The 26,479-nt window shown below is 46.0% G+C and overlaps 2 protein-coding genes across 3 annotated transcripts in view; one reads left to right on the top strand and one right to left on the bottom strand.

The window, feature by feature from the left end:
* The window catches only part of Cnn3 (calponin 3), a 31,469-nt gene extending 18,653 nt beyond the window's left edge, over nt 1-12,816 (top strand). The window contains exons 2-8 of the mRNA XM_087897612.1: nt 3,990-4,111; nt 4,319-4,385; nt 6,091-6,228; nt 6,577-6,679; nt 7,305-7,318; nt 9,225-9,371; nt 11,693-12,816. Of these exons, the coding sequence (XP_087753738.1) occupies nt 3,990-4,111; nt 4,319-4,385; nt 6,091-6,228; nt 6,577-6,679; nt 7,305-7,318; nt 9,225-9,371; nt 11,693-12,037 (936 nt within the window). The 3' untranslated portion in view covers nt 12,038-12,816. The remainder of the gene's footprint in view (nt 1-3,989; nt 4,112-4,318; nt 4,386-6,090; nt 6,229-6,576; nt 6,680-7,304; nt 7,319-9,224; nt 9,372-11,692) is intronic.
* A 1,584-nt stretch (nt 12,817-14,400) lies between these two features.
* Slc44a3 (solute carrier family 44 member 3) overlaps nt 14,401-26,479 on the bottom strand; it is a 70,181-nt gene continuing 58,102 nt past the window's right edge. For both annotated transcript variants that reach the window (XM_048456661.3, XM_048456662.3), the window contains exons 13-15: nt 19,168-19,305; nt 15,964-16,200; nt 14,401-14,829 (exon numbers count right to left, since the gene is read on the bottom strand). In XM_048456661.3, the coding sequence (XP_048312618.3) occupies nt 14,725-14,829; nt 15,964-16,200; nt 19,168-19,305 (480 nt within the window). In that variant the 3' untranslated portion in view covers nt 14,401-14,724. The remainder of the gene's footprint in view (nt 14,830-15,963; nt 16,201-19,167; nt 19,306-26,479) is intronic.

Here is a 26,479-nt window from a genome sequence, read left to right as displayed (position 1 = left end):
ATGACTTAGGCAACCATGGGTTTTTTGGTCCAGTTAACAGTGCCAAGTCATGAGGAGTGAGCCTTAAGTCCAATCAGAAAGCCATCTGTTATTCTTATAACCTCCATTCCCCTGTTTCACCAGTGGCCATATCATGCCAGACAGTTGTAACTTCAAGATTCACAATTGTTGTTTACTTTTCAGTCCCAGTAGGGAGACTGACTTCTAGGTCAGTACCGGCTGGATTTCTCTGTGTTCTTTGTGTATATGGATGTGGTGTCTTTAGGGAGGGTAACAATTCTGCAGGGTAACAAAGAAGTCTGGCAATAATAGCCTGTAATGTTGGAGAGATCCTATACCTCTCAAAAAAGGTATCCCATACCTGGTACTGGGCTTTTTAAATAGCTTGTGATATCTATAAGAGGTGTTGTCCTTCTGGTATAGAGCAGCTCCATTTGAACTCTATGCTATCCATAGAAACAAGAGAGACCCTGCCTTAAAAACAAGGTGGAAGGAGAGAACCAGTTCCTGAAAGGTTTTCTCTGACTCCCTCCTCTCTATCTCCACACACACAGGTTTTTTTTTCTTTGCAGGACAGTGGTGATGGTTTCTAAAAACCCTGTAACAATTTCATCTCTGTATTTGAAAAAGCAAGAGGATATTTTCCACCCACCCCCAAATATGGTCTCACTGTGTGTCCCCCACTGACTTTCCACTCCACCCATCTGTCTTCTTGTGTTGGGATTGCAAGTATGCAACCCCTCTTTACTCTCTTTTTTTTAAATGTGTATGGGTGTTTTGCCTGCGTTTATGTCTGCCCCATGTGTCACAGTTTTTGATGCTTGACCAAGTTAGTAGACAACTAGAAGGAACTTATTTACTGAAGTCAGTTTTGCTGCGATGGAGACAGGAACTGGATCAGTGTTGCGCCATTTGTAAAAGGAGTGGGAAGCGGGCTGCTTCCCACTGCCCGGCTCCCAGCTAACTTTACCCGAAATTAATTACATGGAATCCATATTCATTTAAACACTGCCTGGCCCATTAGTTCTAGCCTCTTGTTGGCTAATTCTCACATCTTGATTAACCCATTTCTAATAATCTGTGTAGCACCACGGGAAAGATTCAGCATATTTGACCTGGTGGCTGGCTCCATGGCGTCTGCCTGACTCTGCTTCTTTCTCCCAGCATCCTGTTCTATCTACTCTGCCTATCTAAGCTGCTGTCCTATCAAAAGCCAAGGCAGTTTCTTTATTAACCAATCAAAGTAACACATAGACGACCCTCCTACATCAGATCAGAAGATAGATGAATTAACAGTGGGCCCTTCTTGAAGACCGAAGGGCAGGTAGAGCGAAGACAGAGGCTTCTTGTTGGGTACCACTCTTCAGGTGTGTTGAAATGCATCGTGCAGTTGGGCATCCATCACTTGGAAAAAATCAGCTCAGGTCAAATTTGCTTTCCAGAGCCGTACCTACGGAGGACTGACTTCCGTTTTTGCCCCTATCCTAATCTCTCACCTTCCAGTGTGCATAGTTTATTCTACTCTGTTTAGGAGTCATATATAATTGAACCTGTTTTCTATGTGGAAGGAGATAAATTACCACGGATGTTTATCTGGGGTAAGAGAGCGGTGGCTGCTTTCTGCTTGACCCTCCCTGACAAGGTGAATCCCAGGCAGAATCTACTACTGTCCATACCTCCTTCCTCCTCCCTCAGGTAGCTCCAGTGTCACCCACGCTGGCAGGTGATAAAGTAGACCTTCTCAAGGCGTGAGGGTACGAGGGAGGGAACCTCGCTGCCCACGAGGCTCACTTTACACTGTAGAACTGTCTTCTATAAACTAACTTACAGGTGGGCGGGACTGGATCCATGAAGCACCGCTGTGCCGGCCTAACCCTGACTGTGGAAGCTTGCTGGATTTCCTTTTCTAATCTTGGTTAAGCAAACACGCAGTTAATGTAAATTATCCATTATCCAGTCCCTGTTTCTCTAATTATGGGTAATGGAGTGTGAAGGGGCACAGCAACCCCTGAATCATCTGTTTACTTCAGCGGAGCCTCCCTTGGTGAGGGGGGAGGGGAGGCACCTGCCAGTCGGCTGCTCTCTGATGCTGTTCCAAGGCTACCTGAAGCCTAATGAGCCTGCAAGAGGAGGATGTGTGTGACTCTTTCATTTATTTGAAGTGAGAAATGACATTTTTCCCACCCTTGGGGAAAAAAAAAAAAAAGTAAAGCCATCATTGTCACCTGAAGAGGAACTGCAATCAAGTGTAGTCCATTGTGGCTGCTTGTTTTTAAGACTCGGTGCTGACTTTCATTGTTGGGTGTTCACAGTAACCTAATCAGCCTCTTTTATGTCCATCCTGACCCGCCGACCCGGGGTTCTCTCCTGCAGGGCTGGCTGACCTGCACTCTCTGGACCTGCTTCTGAGCAGTGTGGTGATCCATATCTCTCGGTCCTAAGCCTGATTATGTTTTATGGCCAGCAGACAGCCCTGCTGTTCATTTTCCTTTCTGACAAGGCTCTAATTGATGCCCAAGGTCCTATCTCTAGCCACTGGGCTCTGCCTAAGTGTGTCTAGCTGGCGTATTCACCTGTGGTGAACGAAAAGAGAAAGTGCGTGGTTTTGCCTTGTTCCAGCTGCAGCCGCCGAAGCTACCACTGCCTCCTCTACCTCCTATTTTATTTTATTTTATTTTTGCTCTTGAGATAGACTTTCTCTGTGTGGTCCTGACTGTCCTGGAACTTGCTCTGTAGACCAGAACCCACAGATCTGCCTGCCTCTCGCTCCTGAGTACTGGGGTTAAAGGTGAGCACCACCACCGCCCTACTTTATGTTTTTCATTGACCAGACTCTTTAAGGAACTTTTAGGGCAAGGGAACTTGAACAACTTGAACATTTTTTTTTCTTTGAGACAGGGTCTCACTTTTTAGACTTGGCTGACCTGAAACTTAAATGGTTTGCCTGCCTCTGCCTCCTGAGGGCCGGGATTAAAGGTGTGGTGCGTGTCATTTTTAATATTGAAGTTTCATTTTTAAATAAGTTTAGGGAGCGGGAGCAATGGTTCAGCTATTGAGTGCTGTTTGCTCTTCCAGAAGACCCAGGTTAGATTCCTAGCACCCACTCGGTTACATCCTTCTATAACTTCAGTTCCGGGGGATCAATTGATACTTTCTTCTGGTCTCCATGGGCTCTGCATGTTGCTTAGACACACGTACAAGCAAAACACCCATACACGTAAAATAAAATAATAAATCTCAGGAAGGAAAAAGTTACTGGGTGGTGGTGGCGTATGCCTTTAATCCCAGACATAGGCAGGTGGGTTTCAGTGAATTTGAGGCCAGCTCGGGTCTATCAGGACAGCTAGGACTACACAGCGAAACCCTGTCTCGAAAAACCAAAAAAGAAAAAAGAAACTAAAAGGAAAAGGCTTAGGGTTGTGGTATTATTGTGAAAGGGTCTTTCAAATGTAGTGTTTTTCTAAGCCTAGAGAAATGCCTTTCAAATGTATTTTTTGAAGTGTGTTTATTATCGTGTGTGTGCAGTATAATTTGTATTTGTAATAGAAGGCAGATCCCAGAGCTTTCTGGACAAACTCCTGGAATGGTATGTCCTAGATGGTTGAGATAACCGTGTGTCATAATGCCATGTGTTGGAATCTTGCTCCATCTTTCTTTGGAATATGGTGACTAACAACTTCATCTTTAAAATGTAAGGTCCAGCCGATTCTGTGTTGCAACACCGCTAAATCGCGTTCCTTGTGTCGTGGCTCAGGCTTTGCCTTGTCCTGTTGGGTTCTCTCTCCTTGTCCCTTAATGGACACTGTCTTCATGGAGAATTTGTGTGTAGTTACTGAAGCTGTGACAGCCGGCTAAGGTCACCTGTGAACTCTCCTACCTGTCACTGCTGGGCTTAGTGGGTAGTGACCAGAAGCTGAGGACCCTGGGAGGCAGTGGAGGGCGGCACCCTGTCACCGAGTCCCTCTAAAGTTAGGGGACTTGTATTTCAGATTGCATCCAAGTATGACCAGCAAGCGGAGGAAGATCTGCGCAACTGGATCGAAGAGGTGACCGGCATGGGCATTGGCACCAACTTCCAGCTGGGCCTGAAGGATGGCATCATCCTCTGCGAGTAAGCGGCCTCCCCGGGTGGTTTATGCTCTTCTGCCCTTTCCATGGGCCTTTCCCTTAATAACCCTGGCTCCCCACCCCAGCTAGAGTGTCGGCCTTGATAGTCTACCACCGTGTTTAATACTTTCCTTTACTGACTCCAGGGAATTAGCTTAATATCTAATCCTTGTTTTTGACCCACAAAGTGTCCTTGTAATTTTGTTTTTAGACTCATAAACAAGCTACAGCCAGGCTCTGTGAAGAAAGTCAATGAGTCCTCACTAAACTGGCCTCAGGTAATTACCAAGTGAGCAACCTCCCATCCATTCCTTTTCTCCCTCTCCTCCCTCTTCTCCTCCCTCCCTCCTTCCCTTCCCTCCTCTCCTGTCTTCCCTCCCATCCTCTCTTCCCTCCTTCCCTCTCTTCCCTCCCTCACACCCTTCCCTCTTTCTCTCCTCTCCCTCTGTTCTTTCTCTTGTTCCCCTTCCCTCCTTTCCTTCTCTTGTTTGAGACAAGGGTTTCACTTTGTAGCCCAGGCTGGACAGAACTCAGAATATTCCTGCCTCAGCCTCCCTGGGCCTAGAATTACAAGTGAACTGCACTATCCCAGTTGGCTTCTTTTTATTTGGTGAAAAAGGTCAAAATTTTTATATAAATTGTAGGGCTCTGTGTGTGTGTGTGTGTGTGTGTGTGTGTGTGTGTGTGTAAACAGAAAGCTGTACACGTGGCTTTATTTGTTTTTGCCATTAAAAATGTTGGCATTATTGCTTACTGAACTGGTCTCTTCTCACGTTTAGTTTTAGAAATTTTTTGCATTTAGTTAGTTTACTTTGAAGAATACAATCTTACACACATACCATCTGGACCATAAGAATAAAGGGGAGGGGGAGCAGTGACCCCTAGTTTATGATGGAACATCGCATCATAGCTTCATTTCGTTGGTGCTTATGAATGGCTTTAGCTATGTATTTGGTCTTAAGTGGGTTGGGAGATGGCAACCGCTTAGTAACCAACTTACTTTGAAACTAAAATTAAAATGCATAGTTAACTATTAATATTTGTGTGTAACTTTTGATAAAGAAAGCTCCAGGCCTAGATCACGCTGACACAGAATTCTTAAACACGTGTAAGGACGATGGGCCTGGGAGCCGTGGGCAAAGTGGTCACCACCTAAGCCCAAGGAGTGGAGTTCAGAACCCCGTAAAAGCTGGGTGGACGTGTAAATCCTGGGTGTGTGGGAGGCAGAGACGGAATCGCCAGGGCAAGCTGACTAGCAACACTGACTGAGTAGGTGAGCCCTGGGTGTGCGGAGAGACCCTCCTTGCCTCAGGCAATAAAGTGGCAGGTGATGGGGGAGAAAAATCTAATGTCAGTCTCTAGCCTACACATGTATATGTATACACACGGGGGCACATGCAACTAAATGTCCACATGATGCATACATGCATACCCCCACACACACTCATACATGACCAGTTTTGTCCTTAGAGAGCTTTGAAAAGCAGGGAATATGGGCCAGTCTGTGGAATGCTTGACTAGCATTTGGGAAGTCCTGGCTTTGACCAGCACGGCATAAATAGGGGGTGATAGGGCTCACCTCAGATTCCAGCACCATGTCTGGAGGGTGGGGATCTAGGCCATAAGGTTCAGAAATTAAAGATCTTTATTGTAGCCAGTTTGAGGCCAGTTTGAGCTTCTTGGATTTTGTTTTGTTTTTGTTTGTTTGTTTTGTCTCAAAATAAGAACAGGAAAAAGTGTGGTTTTTATTTTGTTGTTGTTGTTGTTAGGGTTTGTTTTGTTTTTGTTTTGTTTTAAGATCTTCTTAAAGACCGTTCTATAAACCCTTTTCCAGAAAGAGCTGTGTCCTTACTGTGTGTCTGATAGGGATTCTTACCCCAAACCCCTCTGTCTGGAGTCTCGCTAACCAGTCATCAAGATTGCAGGTTCTTAGTGTGTCCGTAGTTAGCTTCAAACCTGATGTGACTCTTTCTATTTATCCAGTTGGAGAATATCGGCAACTTCATCAAAGCTATCCAGGCTTACGGTATGAAGCCCCATGACATATTTGAAGCAAATGATCTTTTCGAGAATGGCAACATGACCCAGGTTCAGACTACACTGGTGGCCCTAGCAGGTCTGGTACGTACATGCTCTACAGTTTCCTGCACATAGCTGGTGAATTACATCATTGTTCTCTCAGGGATACAAAAACTGGGGGGGGGGGGGACACTGCATCTTCCATAATTGCTAGCTTCATAAAAAGACTGCTGACATCAGCTTGTGTCAGATAGGTTAATTAGAACCCTCATTTCAAAGGGTACACTATTATCATTGAGTGGCCCTGAGTAGGTTTTCTCCTTCTGGTATGATATGATCTCACCCTTGAAGCTTGTCTGTGGACATCATCTCTTTGTCGTTTCCTCTTCAAAATGCTGGTGGCAGAATATCTGTGTTCCGACTCAGCTGGCGAATGTGTTTTATGTCTAGGCAAAAACAAAAGGCTTCCACACAACCATTGACATCGGAGTCAAGTATGCAGAAAAACAAGCAAGACGTTTTGATGAAGGCAAATTAAAGGCTGGCCCAAAGTGTAATTGGTTTACAGGTAAGTGGTGTGATATTATTTTTTCATCCATTAACATGGTGCCATTAATTATTGCTACACGAAGTGTTATTGCCTCTCATGAGGAAAGTGTTCACGAAAGTTCTATAATGCAGATTGCTCACATATATACATGGCTTATACAGTTTCGACCTATTTAAAACCAGTGGTGGGGCATGGCGGTTTACACCTGTAATCCCAGCACTTAACAGGGTGGAGCAGGAGGGTTGCTCTGAGTTCGAAGTTCTCCTGGGCTACATAGGAGTTTCAAGACCAGCCTGATCTCCAGAATGAGATCTTGTTTCAAAAAATGAAAATTAGCTGGGTGGTGGTGGCACAGGCCTTTAATCCCCAGCACTCAGGAGGCAAAAGCAGACAGCTCTGAGTTCAAGGCCACACAGAAAAACCTCATCTCAAGAAAACAGAAAAAGAAAAAGAAAGAAAAGAAAAAAAATTAAATAACACAACAGCTATAAGAAAATGATGGTGGTGTTTTGATTATTTTCCCCCAGACAAGGTTTCTCTGTATGACAGTCCTGGCCAACTTGGAACTCACTTTGTAGACCAGTCTGGCCTTGAACTCCTGGAGATCCACCTGCTTCTGCCTCCCGAGTGCTGGGATTACAAGTGTGTGCCTCCATGTATGGCTAAAATGATGACATTTTAAAAGAAACTTCAGGTATGCCGTTCAGCTTGCCCATTGTTTCTCTAGGAAATTAAGTTTTGTTGTTGTAGTTTTTCCTAATCATACTGTCTTTTAAAAAGAAAGAAAATGCACTTTATAAATTCTTAGATGTCATTGAGCAAGGGGAGCAATAATACAAAGCCCACAGTGCCAGAATCATTACACACAATCAGTGTGCAGTATTGCGACCAAGCCTGCTGATTGGGAAGCTGGTGGTTAGGGTGACTTTTACAGTCTCCCTAAAGAGAGTCACAAAACCACACACAAGTGGTGTGAAAGCCGAGGACCTCCTTGGTGAACTGCCCCTTTGACTGAGTCTCTCTCAGGTGGCTTTCATTTTCAAAAGTACAACATTGTATAAATGGAGGGCAGTTAGAGTGGACGAGCCCGAACGCTGATCAGTGAGAGCCCCATGCAGTTGGAGCCTGCAGCCTGAAAATTAACGCCAGTGCTTGAAAAGATAAATTAAGGGAACAAAATAAGGTTCTAAAATACTGTTAACTTTTAAAGCGAAATATGTATTTTTGGACAGTGTGGGTTTCTAAATGTGGCTTTAGTTATACTCAGGGGGACATATGCAGATAAACCCCAAGGGGTATTCACAGATGTCTGTTGCAAACTCCATTTGCATCTATACAGATGTTAATATTGCAGTAATTCCCCCTCCTTTTTTTGCTTATATGTATGTGTGTGTGTCAATCTTTGTGTGTGTGTCAAAACCCCGTGCAGGGGTTTTGCTTTTTGTAATAGACGTTTTCTTTTGTAAGTGTTCTCTGAGCATGGTGGTGTGCACCCATGTGCACCCAGTACGTGGGAAGTGGACCATCAGGGGTTTAAGGTTATTATTCTTGCCTACCTAGTGGGTGCAGTGCTAGCCTGGGTTTGTATGAGACTCTCAGAAAAGCAAAGCCCCACCCACATTCTTTAAAATCGTAGGAACTGGTCCTCTCGTGACACTGGTGGCACTGAGTCCTGGGTCATGTAGTTCTCAGCTGGGCAGAGAAGTTAATTATTCCTCTGAGGCTGCCTCAGTTTACACTTCTCTGGCTGCCTCTTCCTGGTTCTGGCCAGTATACGAGAGTTGTGGGAAGAAAATGTCTCTTTCCTCTCTGAAAATGTTGAGGATGGCTAAGTATGGGCCTTTGCTTTGCTGTTTTAACTCTGAGCACACAGACTGTGCTTGCAGCAAAGATTGCTATGGACTTTAGCCCAGCATGACATTATAAACTTACTGAAACATTACAAGATGTTTTTTATAAGTGCCCCCCCCCCCCTTGTGACTTGATTATGTGACTCAGGAGTGTGAACTTTGTTGATGGCAGCAGAAAGGTCGGGTGCACCTGGACCCGGAGTCAGAGGCTTGTCCTCTTTGTCCACACCTGCTGCAGGGTTCCCTGACTGAAGTGGGCACACTTTGAACTGGTCCCCGTGCTGCAGAGAGTATAGAAAAGAGGGGCGGGGAATTTCTCCATGGTTCTGCCAGCACAGTAGCTTCTTACTTAACACTACGCCTCTTTCTGCAAGTCTGTATACAGCTGATTGTTCTGTGGGGTTCTGTGTATTGAAGAGTGTTTGGAGTTTTTCTTTTAGAGGTAGGCTTCCCATTTTGCTTTCAGAAGCACAGAGGGGAGTTCACACCTAGTTGCCTAGCACCGCCTTAGCTCGAGAACTTGTAAGTCCCCTGCTTCCCCTGCCCCAGCTTTTTGGTGCTGGGTTCGAGATCTTTGTACACAGCAGGTGAGGACTCTAGTGCCGAGCTACACCCCCCGCTCCACTTTACGTTTCCTCGTTGTATTGTGTATCTGTTACTGACCTTTGATAATCAATGCTGATCTTTTCACTTGAAAGATGGGAACCAACAAATGTGCCAGCCAGGCGGGTATGACAGCCTATGGGACCAGGAGGCATCTTTATGACCCCAAGATGCAGACCGACAAACCCTTTGACCAGACCACGATTAGTCTGCAGATGGGCACCAACAAAGGAGCCAGCCAGGTAAGCAAAGGGCACGGAGGCCGCTCTAAGCGAGCACTGACCCCGTGTGTAGCTAGAGTCGCCGATGGTATTTTTCCTATAGTATTTTTAGTCTTCAGGAAAGTAGGCTTTGCTGGGAGAGCAGGAGAATCAAAGGGCCCTTTCTCCAGGCTGCAGAGTGTAGCGTGACTAATGGTTTTGGTTGGCAGCAAGAACAGTTGGCCTTTCTGCCTCAGCAGAAGAAAAAAGTGATGTTTATGTGTGTTCCTGCTCCTAGATCCAAGTAAAAGATGGTCGGTCCTCCCTTACCCCAGTTTGGTTTTGCTTTTCGAGGGGCCCGTTTAAATGGGTCCGTAAGATTATCTGGCATTTCTGCTAAGAGCTGTTTAGTCAGCATATTCTCACGGAACAGTAAGTGAATGAGGGGGGGAAAAAACAAAACTAAGGAAGCACATGGCTGCTGCCAGGGATGGTGGAGGAGAGAGTTTACTGTAGACATGCGGGAGAGCACAGCCAGAGGCAGGGACATCTGGGAGCGGCCAGAGTGGGGCATGACCAGACTGAGCTGGGCCATGTAGGGAGAGGGGAACCAGGTACAGCAGCCAGGAGGCCAAAGGTGCAAAAGGGGCGGAGAACCAAAATGTCTGGGTTACGTAGGGAAGAGCCTCTGGGGGCCAGGTGTGCCAGCCATACCCTGCAGCAAGTAGGGACTGAGGGATCCACCTCAGCCATTTGTTCCTGGTTTGAAACTTAACATGGAGTTAGGGGAGAAATGACTTTTTATGAAAGGCTGGTTAAGTAATTCTGTAGCTGTTAGTGTTCTGACTCTATGGCTGCAATAACACAGTCTGACCAAAGTAACTCGGGAGGAAAGGCTGTGTTTGCCTTACGTTTCCAAGTCATAGTCCATCCTCCAGACAGGCTAATGCAGGAACCATCGAGGAAGGTCACCTACTGGCTTCCCTTGCTACCTTTCTTAGACAGCCTGGCTTCCCTGCCCAGGGGGCCCTCCTGCATTCATAAGCGATCAGGAAAATACCCTTAGATACACAGACACAGGCCAATCTGATAGAAGTAATTCCTTCATCAGCATAAGAATTTTTCAATAGATGAGGGTGTGGTAAAGATGGCCCAGGGTGAAGGCATTTGTCTAGTGACCTTAGTTTGCTCCCTGCAGCCTCCCTGAAGATGGAACGAGGGCACTGACTACAGAGCTGACCTCTAGCCTTCTTATGTGCATCCTGGCCCATGTCTTCCTTATCTGCCCTCCTCATCACACTTTCTGTTACACACACACACACACACACACACACACACACACACACACAACAAGGAGGTACCTACCCAATAAGCTTTTGAGAGCAGCAGGATTTTATATCTAAAAATAATAACTGTAAGTTTTAGTAACCCCATTATGTTTATGGGGAAATCTGCTATTTTTCTCTTTCTGGAACCTGCCCTGTCACGAACAGTCGTTTCTCGTAGCTGCCACTCACGTTGGCCTTTTCACCCACTCTGTGTCTGAAAGTGTGCTTGACATGAGTGAGAAACTGAGGTAGGAGTGAAGGAACTGAAGAGGGTGGCTCCTCATGACAGCCTCTTGAGACAACTCAGTCCCTTAGATTGGTTCAGCATGCTTCTAGTTGAATGCTTATTTAATGTATGCTTATTTAAGACTGGTGGCCTAGGTGGCCGTCAGTAGACATTCACATGCAACTTTTAGGTTTGCCAGTGTGGAACTTCTTTAAATATAAAAAGTATTAGTTACTTGGTTTTTGTGTGTGGCTATTTTGCCTCTGTGTGTGTGTGTGTGTGTGTGTGTGTGTGTGTGTGTGTGTGTATACCATGTATATGTCTGGTACCCTTGGAAGTCAGAAATATGCAATATTTCCTGAAATTAAGTTACAGATAGTTGTGAGCCACCATGTGGGTGCTGGGAACTGACCCTGGGTCCCCTGCAAGACAGAGAAGTGCTCTTAACCACAGAGCCGTATTTCCAGCCCTGGGCTTTGTTTTTATATTCTTTGTGTCTAATTCTTTACTTAGCAGTAGGTAGTATTGCTTCTGTATTACATATAGGGGAAAATACTCAAAGTAAGTTGTTGGAGGCCATGTGGAGGTGTTACAGTGGGCAGAGATGTGAAAGATGACCTGGCTCAGCTCAAGACTAGGTGACTCCTGTCGTAAAGATGAGTAGTTTAAGAATATTTTGGTAAGTTAGGTCCTCATCAAACCGATTGAAAGTTGCTCACAGTCACATGACTTTCACAGTGTCGACAATATTAACAAGTACAGCTCTTAGCTCCGGTCTCACCTTGTGTACTGTTATGTTCTCATACCAGGCTGGGATGTTAGCACCGGGGACCAGAAGAGACATCTACGACCAGAAGCTAACATTACAGCCAGTGGACAGCTCGACCATCTCGCTACAGATGGGTACCAACAAAGTGGCTTCCCAGAAAGGAATGAGCGTGTATGGGCTTGGGCGGCAAGTGTACGACCCCAAGTACTGCGCCGCCCCTACAGAACCCGTCATTCACAACGGAAGCCAGGGCACAGGAACAAATGGGTCAGAAATCAGTGATAGTGATTACCAGGCGGAGTACCCCGATGAGTACCATGGCGAGTACCCCGATGACTACCCCCGAGAATACCAGTATGGCGATGACCAGGGCATTGACTATTAGAATCACACACGGGAGCGCAGTATTTAGTCCATTGTTTTTATCCAGTGAGACCCAAGCTAGCCTTGAGTAATTCTTCTCTCGTCTTCCTAAAACACTATTATGCTTATTGTACCTTAAGAAAAAGAATGCCTTACATACATTCCTTTTTCCTTTCTCTGCCTCCTCCCCAAATAGTTGCCTTCTAGTGCTGTAACCGTTAAGTCCTACAGCATAACCGATAACCGCGTGTGAAGTGAAAAGGGACACCATGGAAGGGCAGCCAGTTCTTATATTGACAAGCTATGCATTTTTTCTTACAATCTTACACTTAAACTGGTATTTTTCAAACAATAGGAACCTATTTTTCTTTTCTACAGTTTAGTGTGTATCTGGCTTAAACATGGAAGACTAAAATGTTGATTTGCTAAATGTGGTCTTTGCCAACTAAATCCTAAGATGCAGCGTGTAGAAAACCTGACACATGGTTGTTTTTTTTTTCTGCAGTCCTGCTTGCTGAGTTTTAAATAAAGTCATGATCAGTGTGCATTTGTGATTATACGTGTACTCATTCTCTTCTATAAGCTGACAAGGTCTTTTCCGAGTGGCGCTTCTCGAGGCGCGTATACCAAGATGGCCGCGGACATGTAGGTTTGGGTGTGTACCTGCAGACTTCATTTGTGCCAATGTATCACTGTAGAGTCGCTGTTTCCTCCAACTGTATTTATTGCTGCATTTCTCAGCATAAACTTATCCCATTGTATTTTTTATAAATAAATATTTTTTTTGAACATTCATATGAACCGCAGGCTGGTTATTTTCTGGCTAGCTTCTGTGTAGGCAGAGTCAGGTCAGAAATCAGAGGCCTCATTCCTTGGACACTGAGAAGGTATTTCAACATTATTTAACTCATACGACATGGCACTCGTGGAGACTGAGTCTAAACTGGGTGTGATGACTTAACCCCCAGTAATCCCAGCACCAGAGAGGCTGAAGCAGGAGGATTTCTGCGAATTTGAGGTCAGCTTGGGCTACAGAGTCCCTGTTTGAAGGCTACAAGAGCAAAACAATAACCAAAAGAAGAAAAATTCCCATTGCGTTAAGTGACAGCCAGGAATTACCTGGTCCTTGCGTTATTATGACTTGGCTGCCCTGGTTCATCTTAAATTCAAGTTGGAATACTCTTAAAAGCATTTCCGTCTGCAAGGGAGAGTTACTATATGGGCACTGAGGGTAGGATATGAATGGTGCCAAGCTGACCTGGGGGAGCCCAGGGTGCTAACTGAGGAAACTCTAAGCCATCCTTCTCACCTAAGGGAAGGCTGAACAACAGCTGGGTGTGGGAAACTCCAGTGTCTCGCTGAGGGAAGTTGGTCATGCACGCCTTCCGACCTTGTCTCAGCCAAGCGATTTCTTCTGATGGGGCTGGCGGTTGGGCTCCGGTGGTTTTTGTCAAGACAGATAAAGAGATGCTTGAACCCACAGAAATGACATCATCACTCAGTGATGACTCACTCATGCTTCTGGGAGTGCCCTGGAAATCACTCAGAGCTGAAAGGTACCGTGGAAGAAGAAATTTGCATTTAAAGTGGGCCTGAGCTGTCAGACTGTTTCCTGTCAAATGCAGAGGTGGCTAGGACAAGCAAGGGAAGGGGACTTTTTTACATCACAGGCGCTGGCCTGCCAAGTCTGTCAGGTCAGGCTTCCTCTTAGGATGGGCGTTCCACACCGCATCCCGACTGATGAGGCGCCCGTCCTCACATTCAAACTTCATCTTGTTTAGGGCTTTAAAAAGGAAAAGGTCTTCTGTAAGCCATCTACATTTTGGCTGCTGGTCAGGTGTGTTTAAAAAAATAATTTAAAAAGCTCCCTGGCAAGTCTCATTTTGGGCAGAGGTTGAGCATCGCTTTCTCTTAATGTTTGCTGGTTTGTGAAAGCGCCTTCTGCTTGCAGGCGGCCGGCTGAGCCGCATCCTGCTTAACTGCCTGTCCTGGGTATGCTGCTCCAGTCGAGTTCACGCCTGCCTTATGTCAGTAAGTGTAAGAGCTGATAGCGTGCTCCCAGAGTTGCAAGAATCAGAACGTCCTGCCCTGTGTAAGAATAGTATTCTAGAGACTTATGCTAACAAAATCTGCCATAAAAAAATTAAGCTGGTTGTGACCTCACAAACTCAGGTAAGTTTTACGAGGTATGTTATTTACTTACATTTTAAATGTATTTTATTTTGTGTGTGTTTGTGTGTGTGTGTCTACATGTGCCACGGCACAGGTGTGGAGGTCTTGAGGCAACTTGTGGGAATTGGTTCTCTCCTTCCACCATGTGGGTCTGGAGGGATCAATTCAAGGCTTTAAGCTTGGCAGGAGTTGTCTTTATCCAGAGGGCCAATCTTATTTTTTATTTGTATTTATTTATTTATGTTGAGATACGGTCTCTACATAGCATTCAGGTTGGCTTTAAATGCCTGTGTAGCCCAGGCTGGCCGTAAACTGGTGCTCTTTGTACTTGAGCTGCCTAATTGTTGGGGATGGATTATAGATGTATGTCACCGGGCCCGGGCACTGTGGGCCTTTTAAAGAGATGGCAGTATAAACATAGTTTTACCATGCTTTTTCTTGCTCTGGTTCATGTGAAAATAGCTGTAGACTTGGTGTCAGCATCACCGCGAGGTCAAAGCGCACTCAGGGTCTTCAGGTACAAAAGTCTCTGGGTCCCTATCTCACAATGGGCCTCAGCTCTGTCCCCTCTTCATTTGGTAAGGCATCCTTGTGTTCTTGAGACCTTGTGTTGTTAAAGTTGTTGGTCCGTTTTACAAAACTCTGAAAAACAAAAGAGTGACCAGCACCAGTGATGTGACAGCTCCTCGGGTAGCCATTTAGTCACGGCCCTAGAGTTTTTAGGAAATTGATTGGAAAAGGTCTCCAAGTAGCCCGGCTGTGGTGGCACACGCCTTTAATCCCAGCACTCGAGGGGCAGAGGCAGGTGGATCGCTATGAGTGCAAGGCCAGCGTGCATAGTGATGTAGCTTTCAAAGTCGACTTTTAACTGGAGATGTACAAGTCATGAAGAGTAGAGCAAGTTAAAGTTAGCTTTAATGCAACCATCAGGGTACATAAAGACAGGTAAAAATTGTTATGTGTCTGTGAATGGAGGGTGGTTCATATTAATACTCATGCACTCATAGAAGTGCTGAAGTCCAGTACCTGTTGAACTGACAATGCTTTGAATGTTTTAAGGCCAAAGGAGCTTAAGCCTTAATTTTTATGGCAACAAAATGAAAGAAAATTGCTAAAATAGTTGACCCCCAGCAGCCAAAGAGGAGACACGGCTCAGTTGTTGAAATGTGTTCGGTCTGAAGAGGATAAAACAAAAGATGAACAATTTATTGTGTTGCAAAAAAAAAAAAGCTGTTGGAAACCACTGCCTGTTAGTTCCAGATACAAGCAGCATGGGGCTTCTGGGAGGGTGTGCCCTGTTAGCAGGGGGCCTGAGGGCAGCGGATCTGTCAGTATTGGTGTTAAAGGTGAGGAGTTTGCAGAACAACACGCTCTACCCAAAGTTTGTGGGTATGAATAGTGCTTGGAACTGCAAAATGCTTCCCATAAACACCGATTGTTCAAACTCCCAGACTATCCAAGGGGCTGTTAGTGCCGAAGATAACCACTACTGCATCTACGAGAGTCCCACGGAAGAGTCCACACACCCCATGGCGTTCTCAGTTCTCTTTGGAGAGGGCAGAGGCTTCTCCATAGGGAAGTAGTTCATCCTCAGAAAGCTGAGCTCCCATCCCCCTCTGGAACTTTGGGCCAGGTGGAGGTAGCAACTCATGGAGCCCCCTGGACTAGAGTTGAGACTGGATGTGTTGCTCCCCCCCACCCCCGTCAGTCTTCCGCACTTTGGTGGGGGGGAGGTCGTGAGGATGGAGATGACAACGAGATGGAGTGTTTGCTTACCAAGAACTCGGGGTGCATGAAGTACGGCTTCTCTGGTGATCCGTCATTGGTTTCCAGGTCCACAGCGAGGCACAGGAAGAGTGTATCGAGCACGGTTTCAAACACAGACAAGAAACTGTGAGCCACTAGGTAGGCGAAGAAGGCCACTAGCAGCAGAGGGATGGCCCACAGCTGGAGCGCGCGGTTGTAGTTAAACGCCATCAGCCCGCCGAAAACAGTGAAGCACACCACCAGCACCTGTGGGGGGGCGGGGAGGGGGCACATTGGAAACTTTCATGAACAGGGTCAGTGGCTATTTTACCAAAGGTTCCCCCCAACACACACTACAAGTAATGCTGTTGTGTATGTGTGTGTCCTAAAGAGAATTGGGCAGGGTAAAAGACTAGGCACCTACTCTACCATTGAGGCTGGCCAAGGCAACCCAGTAAGAGGAAAGAGTCCCCAAAGCATGCAACAGAGTCAGAGACAGTTCCTGCTCCCACTGAGGAGTCCAACAAGAAGATCACGCTACATAGCTGCAACATGTGCAGAGGGCCTAGGTCAGTCCCATGTAAGGTCTCTGGTTGGCGGTTCAGTCTCTGTGAGCCTTTATGAGCCCAGGTTAGTTGATTCTGTGGGTTCACTTGTGGTTTCTTTGACCCCTCTGGCTCCAACACCAACAAAGACATTTAAGGTTGGAGATTTTCCTTTCGATGCATGTGTGTGGGAGGGGGTATGTAGTAATGTAGGTGTGTGCATGTGGGAGGGGGTATGTAATGATGCATGTGTGTGGAAGGGGGTATGTAATAATGTAGGTGTGGGGGGAGGGGTATGTAATAATGTAGGGGTGTGGGCGGAGGAGGTATGTAATAATGTAGGTGTGTGGGGGAGGGGTATGTAATAATGCAGGTGTGTGGGGGAGGGGTATGTAATAATGTAGAGGTGGGGGTAGGGGTATGTAATAATGTAGGTGTGTGGGGGAGGGGTATGTAATAATGTAGAGGTGGGGGAGGGGTATGTAATGTAGGTGTGTGTGGGAGGGCGTATGTAATAATGTAGGTGTGTGGGGGGAAGGGGGTATGTAATAATGTAGGGTTGGAGGGAGGGGGTATGTAATGATGCATGGCTGTGGAGGCAGAGGTCCATGTCGGACGCCTTCCTCCATTGCTCTCCATCTTATTTTTGAGTCAGAGTCTCATTGAACCTGGAGCTCATTCTTTTGGCTTCCAGAGATTCTCCCATCTTTACCCACTCCACCTCCCAGCACTAGGAACATGTAACATCACCCCATCTTTTATGGTGGTCCTCGAACTTATACTCCACGAACTCATTCTGTAGACCAGGCTGGCCTTGAATGCAGAGATCCACCTGCCTCTTCCTCCTCAGTCCTGGGATTAAAGGTGTGTGCCACCACACCCACTTTTTTCTTTAAACCCCATTTTTGTTTGTTTGGTTTTTGAGACAGGGTTTTTCTGTGTGGCCCTGGCTGTCCTGGAACTCGCTCTGTAGACCAGGCTGGCCTCGAACTCAGAGTTCTGCCTGCCTCTGCCTCCTGAGTTCTGGGATAAAAGGCATGCGCCTCCTGGCTTTAATCCCATTTTTCTATTACAAACGATTGAGTAGGTGAATTATTAACTTCTTAAGTGATTGGTTTCACCCTCCAGGCACTGGAAAGTGGACAGACTTTCCAGTGTTTGTGTGCAAGATAATTGGATTCTCCCAGGCTTTTGTGACATGTAATTATTATTTCCAGGAATACACTCACAGGCCATGGTATACTCAGCTTCTTAAAATATGTGAGAGTCCACCAGGAAGCCCCCATTACCCCTAGATGCCTGCAAAGACGAATATGCAGAGTGCTATTTCCTTCAGAAGCCTAAAGTCACTAATTATCCTATATCTTTTGAAAGCTCATTAGGCATGGTAAGCTTCTTACAGGAAATCTTAAGAAAATGAATTTATATTTTATATTTAAAGTAAAAAAACCTAAATGCATTAAGAATTATGAAACTGCACCCCCAAAAAAACATTTTTGGAATTAGAAAATGTATCACCTGCAATCCGACTAAGGAGACAGTATTATCAAATTGCATGCCACTATACCTTATTTGACTGTTTGGAAAGGCATAATTACATTGTGCTTCTGTTTCTATTGTCACATGAAACATCTCTGGGACCCAGGTGAGCCTTAAATGTATGTGTGATTAGCACACACCTGTGAGAGCCAAGCATGTCTTAACATGCTGGAAGCTAGCTATGACAGTCATACACCAAATATTACACCAGAAGCGCAGAAGAATAGAATCTTAAATGGGGCACAATCCCCATGTTTGGCATCACCCAGGTCACAGCTGGTGACTAAGATCTTGTCGCTGTGGGCGTTGCCACAAACTGGTATTCCTATGAGACAGGGAGGAATTGTTTAAAGACAGAGACTGTGTGTTTAGCGTTGAATACAGCACACATGGTGAGAAAGATCGGGGTCAAGAATCAACAGCATCTAAGAGGAAGTAGGAGAGCCAGAGAGATGGCTCAGCAGTTTAGAGTGCTTGCTTCTTTTGCAGAGGATGTAGGTTCTGATTCCAGTCCCCAATTAGGCTGCTCACAACTGCCTATAACTCCAGTTCCAAGGGCTCTGAATCCTCTCTCCTCAGCTGTATGCACATAAGCACAGATACATACATATGATTGATGGAAATGGATGGATGGATGGAAATGGATGGATGGATGGATATATAGACAGACAGGCAGATAGATATGGTTGATGGATGAATGGATAGATGGACGAATGGATGGATGGATGGATGGATGGATGGATAGATAGATAGATAGATAGATAGATAGATAGATAGATAGATAGATAGATAGATAGATAGATAGATATGATGGATGGATGGATGGATGGATGGATGGATGGATGGATGGATGGATGGATGGATAAATGGATGGATGGATAGATGATGGATAGACAGACAGACAGACAGATAGGTCCTTAAGTGGAAGTGGGATCAAACAAACTAAGTTATGCAGAATTGGCCCAGAAGATGAAAATTACAGATAGTAACTGTGGACCCTGGAAGCTGCAGAACAGACAGCCTCATAGGATTGGGGAACAAGGCATGGCAGCTGCTCCAGAGCCAGAAGCACAAGTCCCCTCTCAAATCAGCCCCCACATTATTTAATTTGTTGAATTTCAGGCTCTGTTATTTAATCAAGACATCTCACCTTTCCCAGGAAGATGACGAAGTTTCCAGAGCAGTTAACAGACGTGAGATGACTTGAGTTCTTAGACATGATTTTGTCTGCATCTTTCGCTGATGTGCAGAAATCCGTCCCATTAATGGCAGCTGCGGTGTATGCATTCTAGAACGACAGACGGCAGTTACGAGGATGGCGATTCCTGTCATTTCAAGACAGCAGAACGACAATACAGAGTCTGCGGCTGTACGTTTAGCGTCTCTACCGCAAACGTGGAAACGATGAGTCAGCATAAGTTGTTTCTTAATACACAGCAGAGTGGGTGGGCAGGAAATGGAGTTTGGGTACCAGAAAGAGAGCAGACCCTAGTGACCTGTGAGCTGAACCCAAGGATACAGCTGGTCTGGTATTAGTGAGGGCTTCACGGACCAGGATCCCTTAGGCCTGAGAGATAGTGTTGGTTCTTGTTAGAGAACTGAGTTTCCTGTACAAATTAGGGTTCATAGTTCAAAATCAACCAGCTACCCAGGAAAGGGTCTGGAAGATAACCTCCTATGTGTTCAAGATGATTGAAATATCTGGAGTCTGAGCCAGAGCAGAGCAAACTACTCCTGCAGGGGATGGTGGAGCCCTACAAACAATTACTCTGACACAGTGGGCCCCCAGGAACCAGACAGACCCAGTGTAACCAGCAGTACTTTACCCTGGGGATGGGGAGAGTGGCAGTCAGGAAAGAGGTATGCTGAAGGAGCCCGGAGGAAATGGAACTCGGGTCAGAGGGAATAGCAAGATGGTAGGAAGAAAGAAGAGGTGGAGTAGGAAAACAATACAAATAAAGCACATTCTGGAAATTATGTATTTGATTTATGCCTTTATGGAAGCACTTTATATTACATGGCACCTAAAAATTTAATTTTTAGGAACCGTCAGTTCTATGGGGATGTGTGTGTGTATATATATATATATACACACACGCATGCGGGAAGGTACACTTGAACATAGCCAAGAGGACAAGAAGTGAGACAGACCTACTGGATATTTAAAATATTTTGCTGTTATAAATACAGAGTGAGCGTCTTAATTTCCTAATTTTAGATAATTTCAAGATACACGTGGGTGGGTGTGCATGTGTGTGTGTGTGTGTGTGTGTGCTCAAGTGTGCATGTGTGTGTATGTGTATTTGCATGTGTGTGTGTGTGTGTGTGTGTGTGTGTGTGTGTATGTGTGTGTATAATGGCAGATTTGTTTTTGCTTGAGACAAGTACTTACAAAGCACAGACAGGCCTATGGCCTGGACCTTCTGACCCTCTTGCATCTTCTCAAATGTTGAGGCTTGGGGAATCACACTCAGTTTGTGTGGTGTTGGGAATGGACTTCAGGCCTTCTTGTATGCTGGGCCAGCACTCTGCCAACTGAACTTTATCCCCATCCCAGACTCATTCTTTCATAGACTGGAAACCAAGATTAAGGGCATTTTCCAAAAGCCCTCTGATGAGTCAGTGAGACAAAGAATGCTTTCTTTAAAATCCAACTATCTGGTTTTTAAATTCACCAGTTTGAATCATGCCAAAACTCAATTTAAAAGCATGGTGGTTATGGGAAGCACAAGCCCTGTAGTCCAAACCGTCTCTAGGCTCAAATCCCAGCTCTCCCAGTGAGGCCAGGAGATACTGGGCACGGGCCAGTGACCAGCCTCTCTGAGCTCCTCTTCCTTCTCATTAGAGGAGGGCAGAGCACCCACTGATAAGAGGACTAAAGACACAGCCCTGGAGAGCCCAGACAAGCTGGAGGTCTCCAAAGATGACATCATTTACCACTGGGAGCACGGATCAGCTCCTCAAGCCTCTGCGAGGCATAGGAAGGACCTGTGATGTCTTCATCCTCAGGTTTTACATCATGCAGATCCAGGGGTGGCCAGCCGTGTGTCTCAGGCCATGTCCCAGTGCTCAGTGTGACTACCACGTGTCTCTCCATCTTTGCTTCCTCTCTTCCTTCAGGTGCTAACCCAGCGTGTTCCCTTTCTTAACTGATTGCTAATGGATCTCCCGAGTCATATGGGAAAGGGTAGTTTTGTTTTGTTTTTTTTTTTTTTTGAGAGAGGGAGGGTTGCCCCCCCCCCACCCCGAAACCCACTCCCTCACAGTCAATTTGGTTTTATCCATCACTCATAAGCAACAAAAATAGACTTTATTCCTCGGCTAAGATGATTAAAGGTTAAACGGCACATTTTCATGCATGGGTCAACTCCACAAATTTCGAGGGGGGCTCGTAATCATTTATCCTTAGCATCTCATGGCCCACTGAAAGAGAACATTAAAACCACACTGACAGGGAAATTGCGTATGCCTTCCTGAAGAGACTACAGCACCGGCATTTTACCACGAGAGTCAACCCCGAGTGCCACATCGAGACCTAGATTAATGACTGGTGAGATTAATGGCTGGGTGAGAGCAGAAGGGCGGCATCGCCCCAGACACGGGGCATGGACCAAGCATTCTGCGGCCTCAGCATTAGTGGGTCCACACTTAAGCGGAACAGAAGCTGCTTCCTCGGCAGGCATCAGAAGGACGGGCTGCACCAGGCTGTCCACAGTGTGTGCGTGCGCCTGAACTGACAGTTTCAGAGTCATGTGCTAAGACAGTCACAGAGATGGGCAGTGTGGCAAGGATGGCGTGTGATGGGGAGTAGGAAGTAAGGACATCATGTCGACCATGAATGACTAACGGGGAACCTCCTCCCTGCCCCCCATGGCTAACCTTTCAGCAAGGGAAAGAGAGGGTAATGGTTAAAACGCTTTGAGTTGATGACCACATGCAATTCACAGGACAAGCTGCTTTGATTTCTTTTTGTGAAATTGGGTCTCACGGGCCGGTTCTCAAACTTTGTGACTAGGATGGTTTTGAACTTGTGATCTCCTTTCTCTAGCTCCCGAGTGCTGGGATTGCAGCATTTGCTGTGTGGGCAAGCACTCTGCCAACTGAGCTCCATCTCTAGTCCAGGTCAAACGATTTGAGGGTTGACCTTCTGTGACCAACCTTAGAAAGATAAAGGGGGAGCAGGTGAAGTGAGACGATCTGAGAGAGAGTTTCTTCAAAGTTTTCCAAGTCACTTAGGAAATAACACAGGCTAAGGGAGGAATAAGCCACAAAGTAGGGCTGAAAGCCATCATATCAGAATTTTGCAAGACATTCTCACACAAGCCATAAAGCCCACAGGGCGCTGCTGCACTTAGGGGCACTGTGGTGTGACCACACATCCACCAAGCCACTGGCTCAGTGACAGTGACAAACCAGAGTCTGGCCCAAAGTCAAGAAACTCTGCCCTGGGCACAGATGCCCAGGACTAGGAACTGTAATTCTTCCCAGATGCTCTGACTACTGAACACTCTGAGCCCTGCAGATCTTTGCATGCTATGTCCCCCAACAGCTGGGCACAAACCTGAAGGGGGTTTCTTTTTCTGTTTTTAAAGATTTATTTATTTATTGTGTATATAGTATTCTGCCTGCCTGCATGCCTGCAGGCCAGACAAGAACACCAGATCTCATTACAGATGGTTGCTGGGAATTGAACTCAGGACATTTAGAAAAGCAGGCCGCCATGCTTTTAACCACTGAGTCATCTCTCCAACCCTGAAGGGAGTTTCTTATCTCTTCTCTGTGGCCTTTAAATGTTTTCTTCTGTCAGGATGTGTGCAACTTTTATGTGAAAGTAAATACTGTCGCAAATATTCATCCAGTACACAAAGGGTACCCCATCCTAGGCTCTCTTTCTGAACATACTGACTCATTTAGTCCTCCTAGCCCCAAGACAGCAAGGGAGCAGAGAGCGCCCAAGCACAGAAAGGCTAGATGGCATGCCAAGTCACACGCATGAGACTGATGTTACGTCACTGCTGTGTGGAGAGGACCTCTGACTCTCCAGGCCCATCTGTAGGAAAACATTTACTTCGAGGTGTGCCTTGTTCATTGCCGTAGAAACAGCCGTGTGGTGTTCTCGCGAGAGCTCCTACTTGGACACGGCAGGATAGTCATTTTGTAGAAGGAGGCTGGGTTCTAAAAACGGTTGTCTCCCAAAGCCTGCAGAGGGATCTGCCTCCTCTCAGAAACCCCATTCTGGGCTCTGTAAAAGGATGTCTGTTGGCTTTAAAGTTTTGTATTAAAGATTATCATGCTTTTTTAGAGAGAGATTCAGCGGGTATGAGTGCTTGCTCTGTCAACATGAGCCAGAGCCCACACTTAAAGCTGAGTGAAGGGGCTGGAAAGATGACTCAGTGTTAAGAGTACTTGCTGCTCTTACGGAGGACCTGGGTTCAGCTCCTGGCACACACATGACAGCTCACAACCCTCTGTAACTCCAGTTTCAGGCATCTGATGCTCTCTTCTGGCCTCTGCAGGCACCAGACATGCATGTGGTGCTCATACACATATGCAGGCAAACATTCATGCACATAAACAAAATAAATAAATCTTTTAAGAAAGGAAAGCTGAGGTGGTCACCCACTAGAGTGTGGGAGAGAGGCAAAGACAGGGGCCTCACAGGGCTTGCCGGCTCCCAGACAGTGCCAGATTCAGTGAGAGACCCTGTCCTGTGGGAACACGGTGGAGAGGGCTAAAACAGGCCACCTGATGTCCTTCCCAGGCCTCCATGAGTATGTATGTATGCTCGTACCCACACATACGTATGTGTGCACACACATACAAGCACACGCATACACACACAGGCACATATATGTTTCCGAAGTGCTTCACGGTAGACCAGCAACTCTAATCACACGACTTGGCCTGAACTCAGTAAAATAACCACTGTAGGCACTGCTCTCCCCCATTTAGTAGAAAATTCTAATTATTGTGCTTTTAGGTAACAAAAAGGCTAGATCGCCTTTTTATTTTGAAAATTCTCCAAGAATATTAACACATAGAAAGGGTCCCCCCTCCCTCTCCTAAAATCAAAACCGAAGTTTTCGCAGCCTGGCCCTTAGTCCCCCGAGAAAACCCATCGGTCCTCCCCCGAAGCTGAAACGGCTCCTTCTTTTGATGGTGGAGCTCTGAAGTTGAGTTGCTGTTGACTCTTCAAAAAGTATATAGAATTTTCCTCCATAGAGAAGGGAAGGGGTTTGCCCCGCGACCCTGCCATGGATAGCTGACTTGATTTCTGGAATGACTTTTCTAACTGAGTTCTGATTTTATTCACTTGACATAAAGCAAGAATGCCAAAAAGCAAACTTGAGCAGCTAATCCAGCACCACTTCCCTCAGAACTCAGGGAAGCACGGGGTAGCGGAGTCCACAGACCTTCAGAAGGCCTTCTGAGGCCCCTAGGAAAACTGGCAGGAACTAGCCCAAGCCAGTTTCAGCTCTGATTTTATCACAAACACGTGGGGAGGAAGTCAAGGCACCCGGCAAACACACTCCAGCCTTCCAGGGCCTGGCATTTACTGGCCCCTTTCCTGTTTGCCAGGCTGCAAACCATTACCAAAGAGACTGCGAGTGGGGAAGCCTGCCAGTGTTGTCCCCTTCAGGGGTCCTGCCAGGAGGGAGTCGGGGTGGGGAATGGTGACGGGGAGTTACTGCTGCCAGAAAGCCAGAAGCAGGGCAATAACAGTTTCTTTGCTCTTCTGAACTGTGTTTGCTTTTAGGCTTAAGTTTTAGGATGGTCTTATTCTATCCAAACTCATCATTTAAAAAATTAAGCAACACAGAGACAAGAAGAAAGGAAACCATGGCTCAGTCTCAAGTAGCCCCTGGAAGAACCCTTCCTTTTCCTCCCAACAGTCCTTGGCAAAGGTGCACAGTTGAAAGGACAGACAGACAGACCAGCCCAAAGGTACTAGAACTACATTCCGTCTACAAGGTTTTCAGTGAAAGCACACATGTTGTCAAGTAAAGAAAGTGACATTCAGCCTACACACAAGGAATACTTGAATTTCTCATAAATCATACTTCCACATATAAGAATGACCTTTTTTTTGTTTGTTCGTTTTTGTTTTTAGAGACAGGGTTTCTCTGTAGCTTTAGAGCCTGTCCTGTAACTAACTCTGTAGACCAGGTTGGCTTCGAACTCACAGAGATTCACCTACCTCTGCCTCCCAAGTGCTAGGATTAAAAGCTTTTGCTACCACTGCCTGGCAAGAATTAGCTTTCTAAAAGCCCCTTTCCATTTATTTTAACTTATATAAACTTTATTTTATTTGTTATTATTATCATTGTGTGTGTGTGTACAAGTACTACAGCACATTATGGGGTCCAGAGACAACATGTCATTCTTTGCTCTTTGAGTTTCTGGAATGGAACTCAGGTTACCAGGCTTCTGTGGCACGCTGTCTTAACCAATAAACCATCTCACCAGTCCTAAAACCCTTTTGAAAAACAATCATGGAAAACTGGGCCTACAAAGACATCTGAGCCTGGTCAAGTGCTTGTCCTGGAGGTATGAAGAAAGACCTAAGTCAGATCCATAGAACCCTTGTTAGAAACCAAAGCAAACGCAATGGGCCAGACCTACCTAGCAGCTCAATCCTTTAATCCCAGCGCCCTAGAGGCAGAGGTAGGCAGATCTCTGTACGTTCAAAACATGCTTGGTGTACACAGTGAGTTCAGGGCCAGCCAGGGGTATATAGTGAGACCTCATCACATAAAACAAAACAAACCAACATTGACACTTGTTGTCACAGCACTGGGAAGGCAGAGCCGGGAAGATCCCCGGAGTTCTCTGACCAGCCAGCCTCGTCTACCTGGTGAGTTCTAAGAGGCGAGAGACCCTGTCTCAAACAAAGGTGGACAATGACAGAGGGGATGACATGGAATGCATTCTTCTGGCCTCACCTGCTGTGCACATGTGTGTGCACACACCTTCAACACACATGAATTAAACCAGCAAGAAAATGTTGCTTTTAAAAAAGTTATAGATTTATTAATTTTAGGAGTTCAGAAGAGGTCATTCCCTGGACCTGGAGTCACAGACAGTTGTGAGTCAGCTTGTGGATGCTGGTGTTTGAACCCGGGTCCTCTGGGAGAGCAGCCAGTGCTCTTAACCACTTAGCCATCTGTCCAGCCCCATGAAAACTGTCACGAGGGTTAAAAGACTTCTTTTCCTTAGCATTGTGTTTTAACTTCAGGGAACACTGACTGTGGGTTCCTCTTCTCTCTGGCCTCTTGATTTCATGGTTTTCACTATTACCCTGACTTTGTGAGGTCACTTAGGACCTCTCTGATAAGACCTCCACTTCTGACCTGAACCAGCATGGCACCAGGCCTGCCACCTCAAACACCTGTTCTGTACCCTCATCCCCTACTCTTGGAGTTCTGCAGTACCCCATAGTTCCTCTGTTGAGATGCCTTTTT

This window comes from Myodes glareolus, chromosome 17, assembly GCF_982192425.1.
Source record: "Myodes glareolus chromosome 17, mMyoGla1.1, whole genome shotgun sequence".
NCBI classification, from domain to species: Eukaryota; Metazoa; Chordata; class Mammalia; order Rodentia; family Cricetidae; genus Myodes; species Myodes glareolus.
Note: the sequence above shows the minus strand (reverse complement) of the source record. Positions and strands in the feature narration are given on the sequence as shown.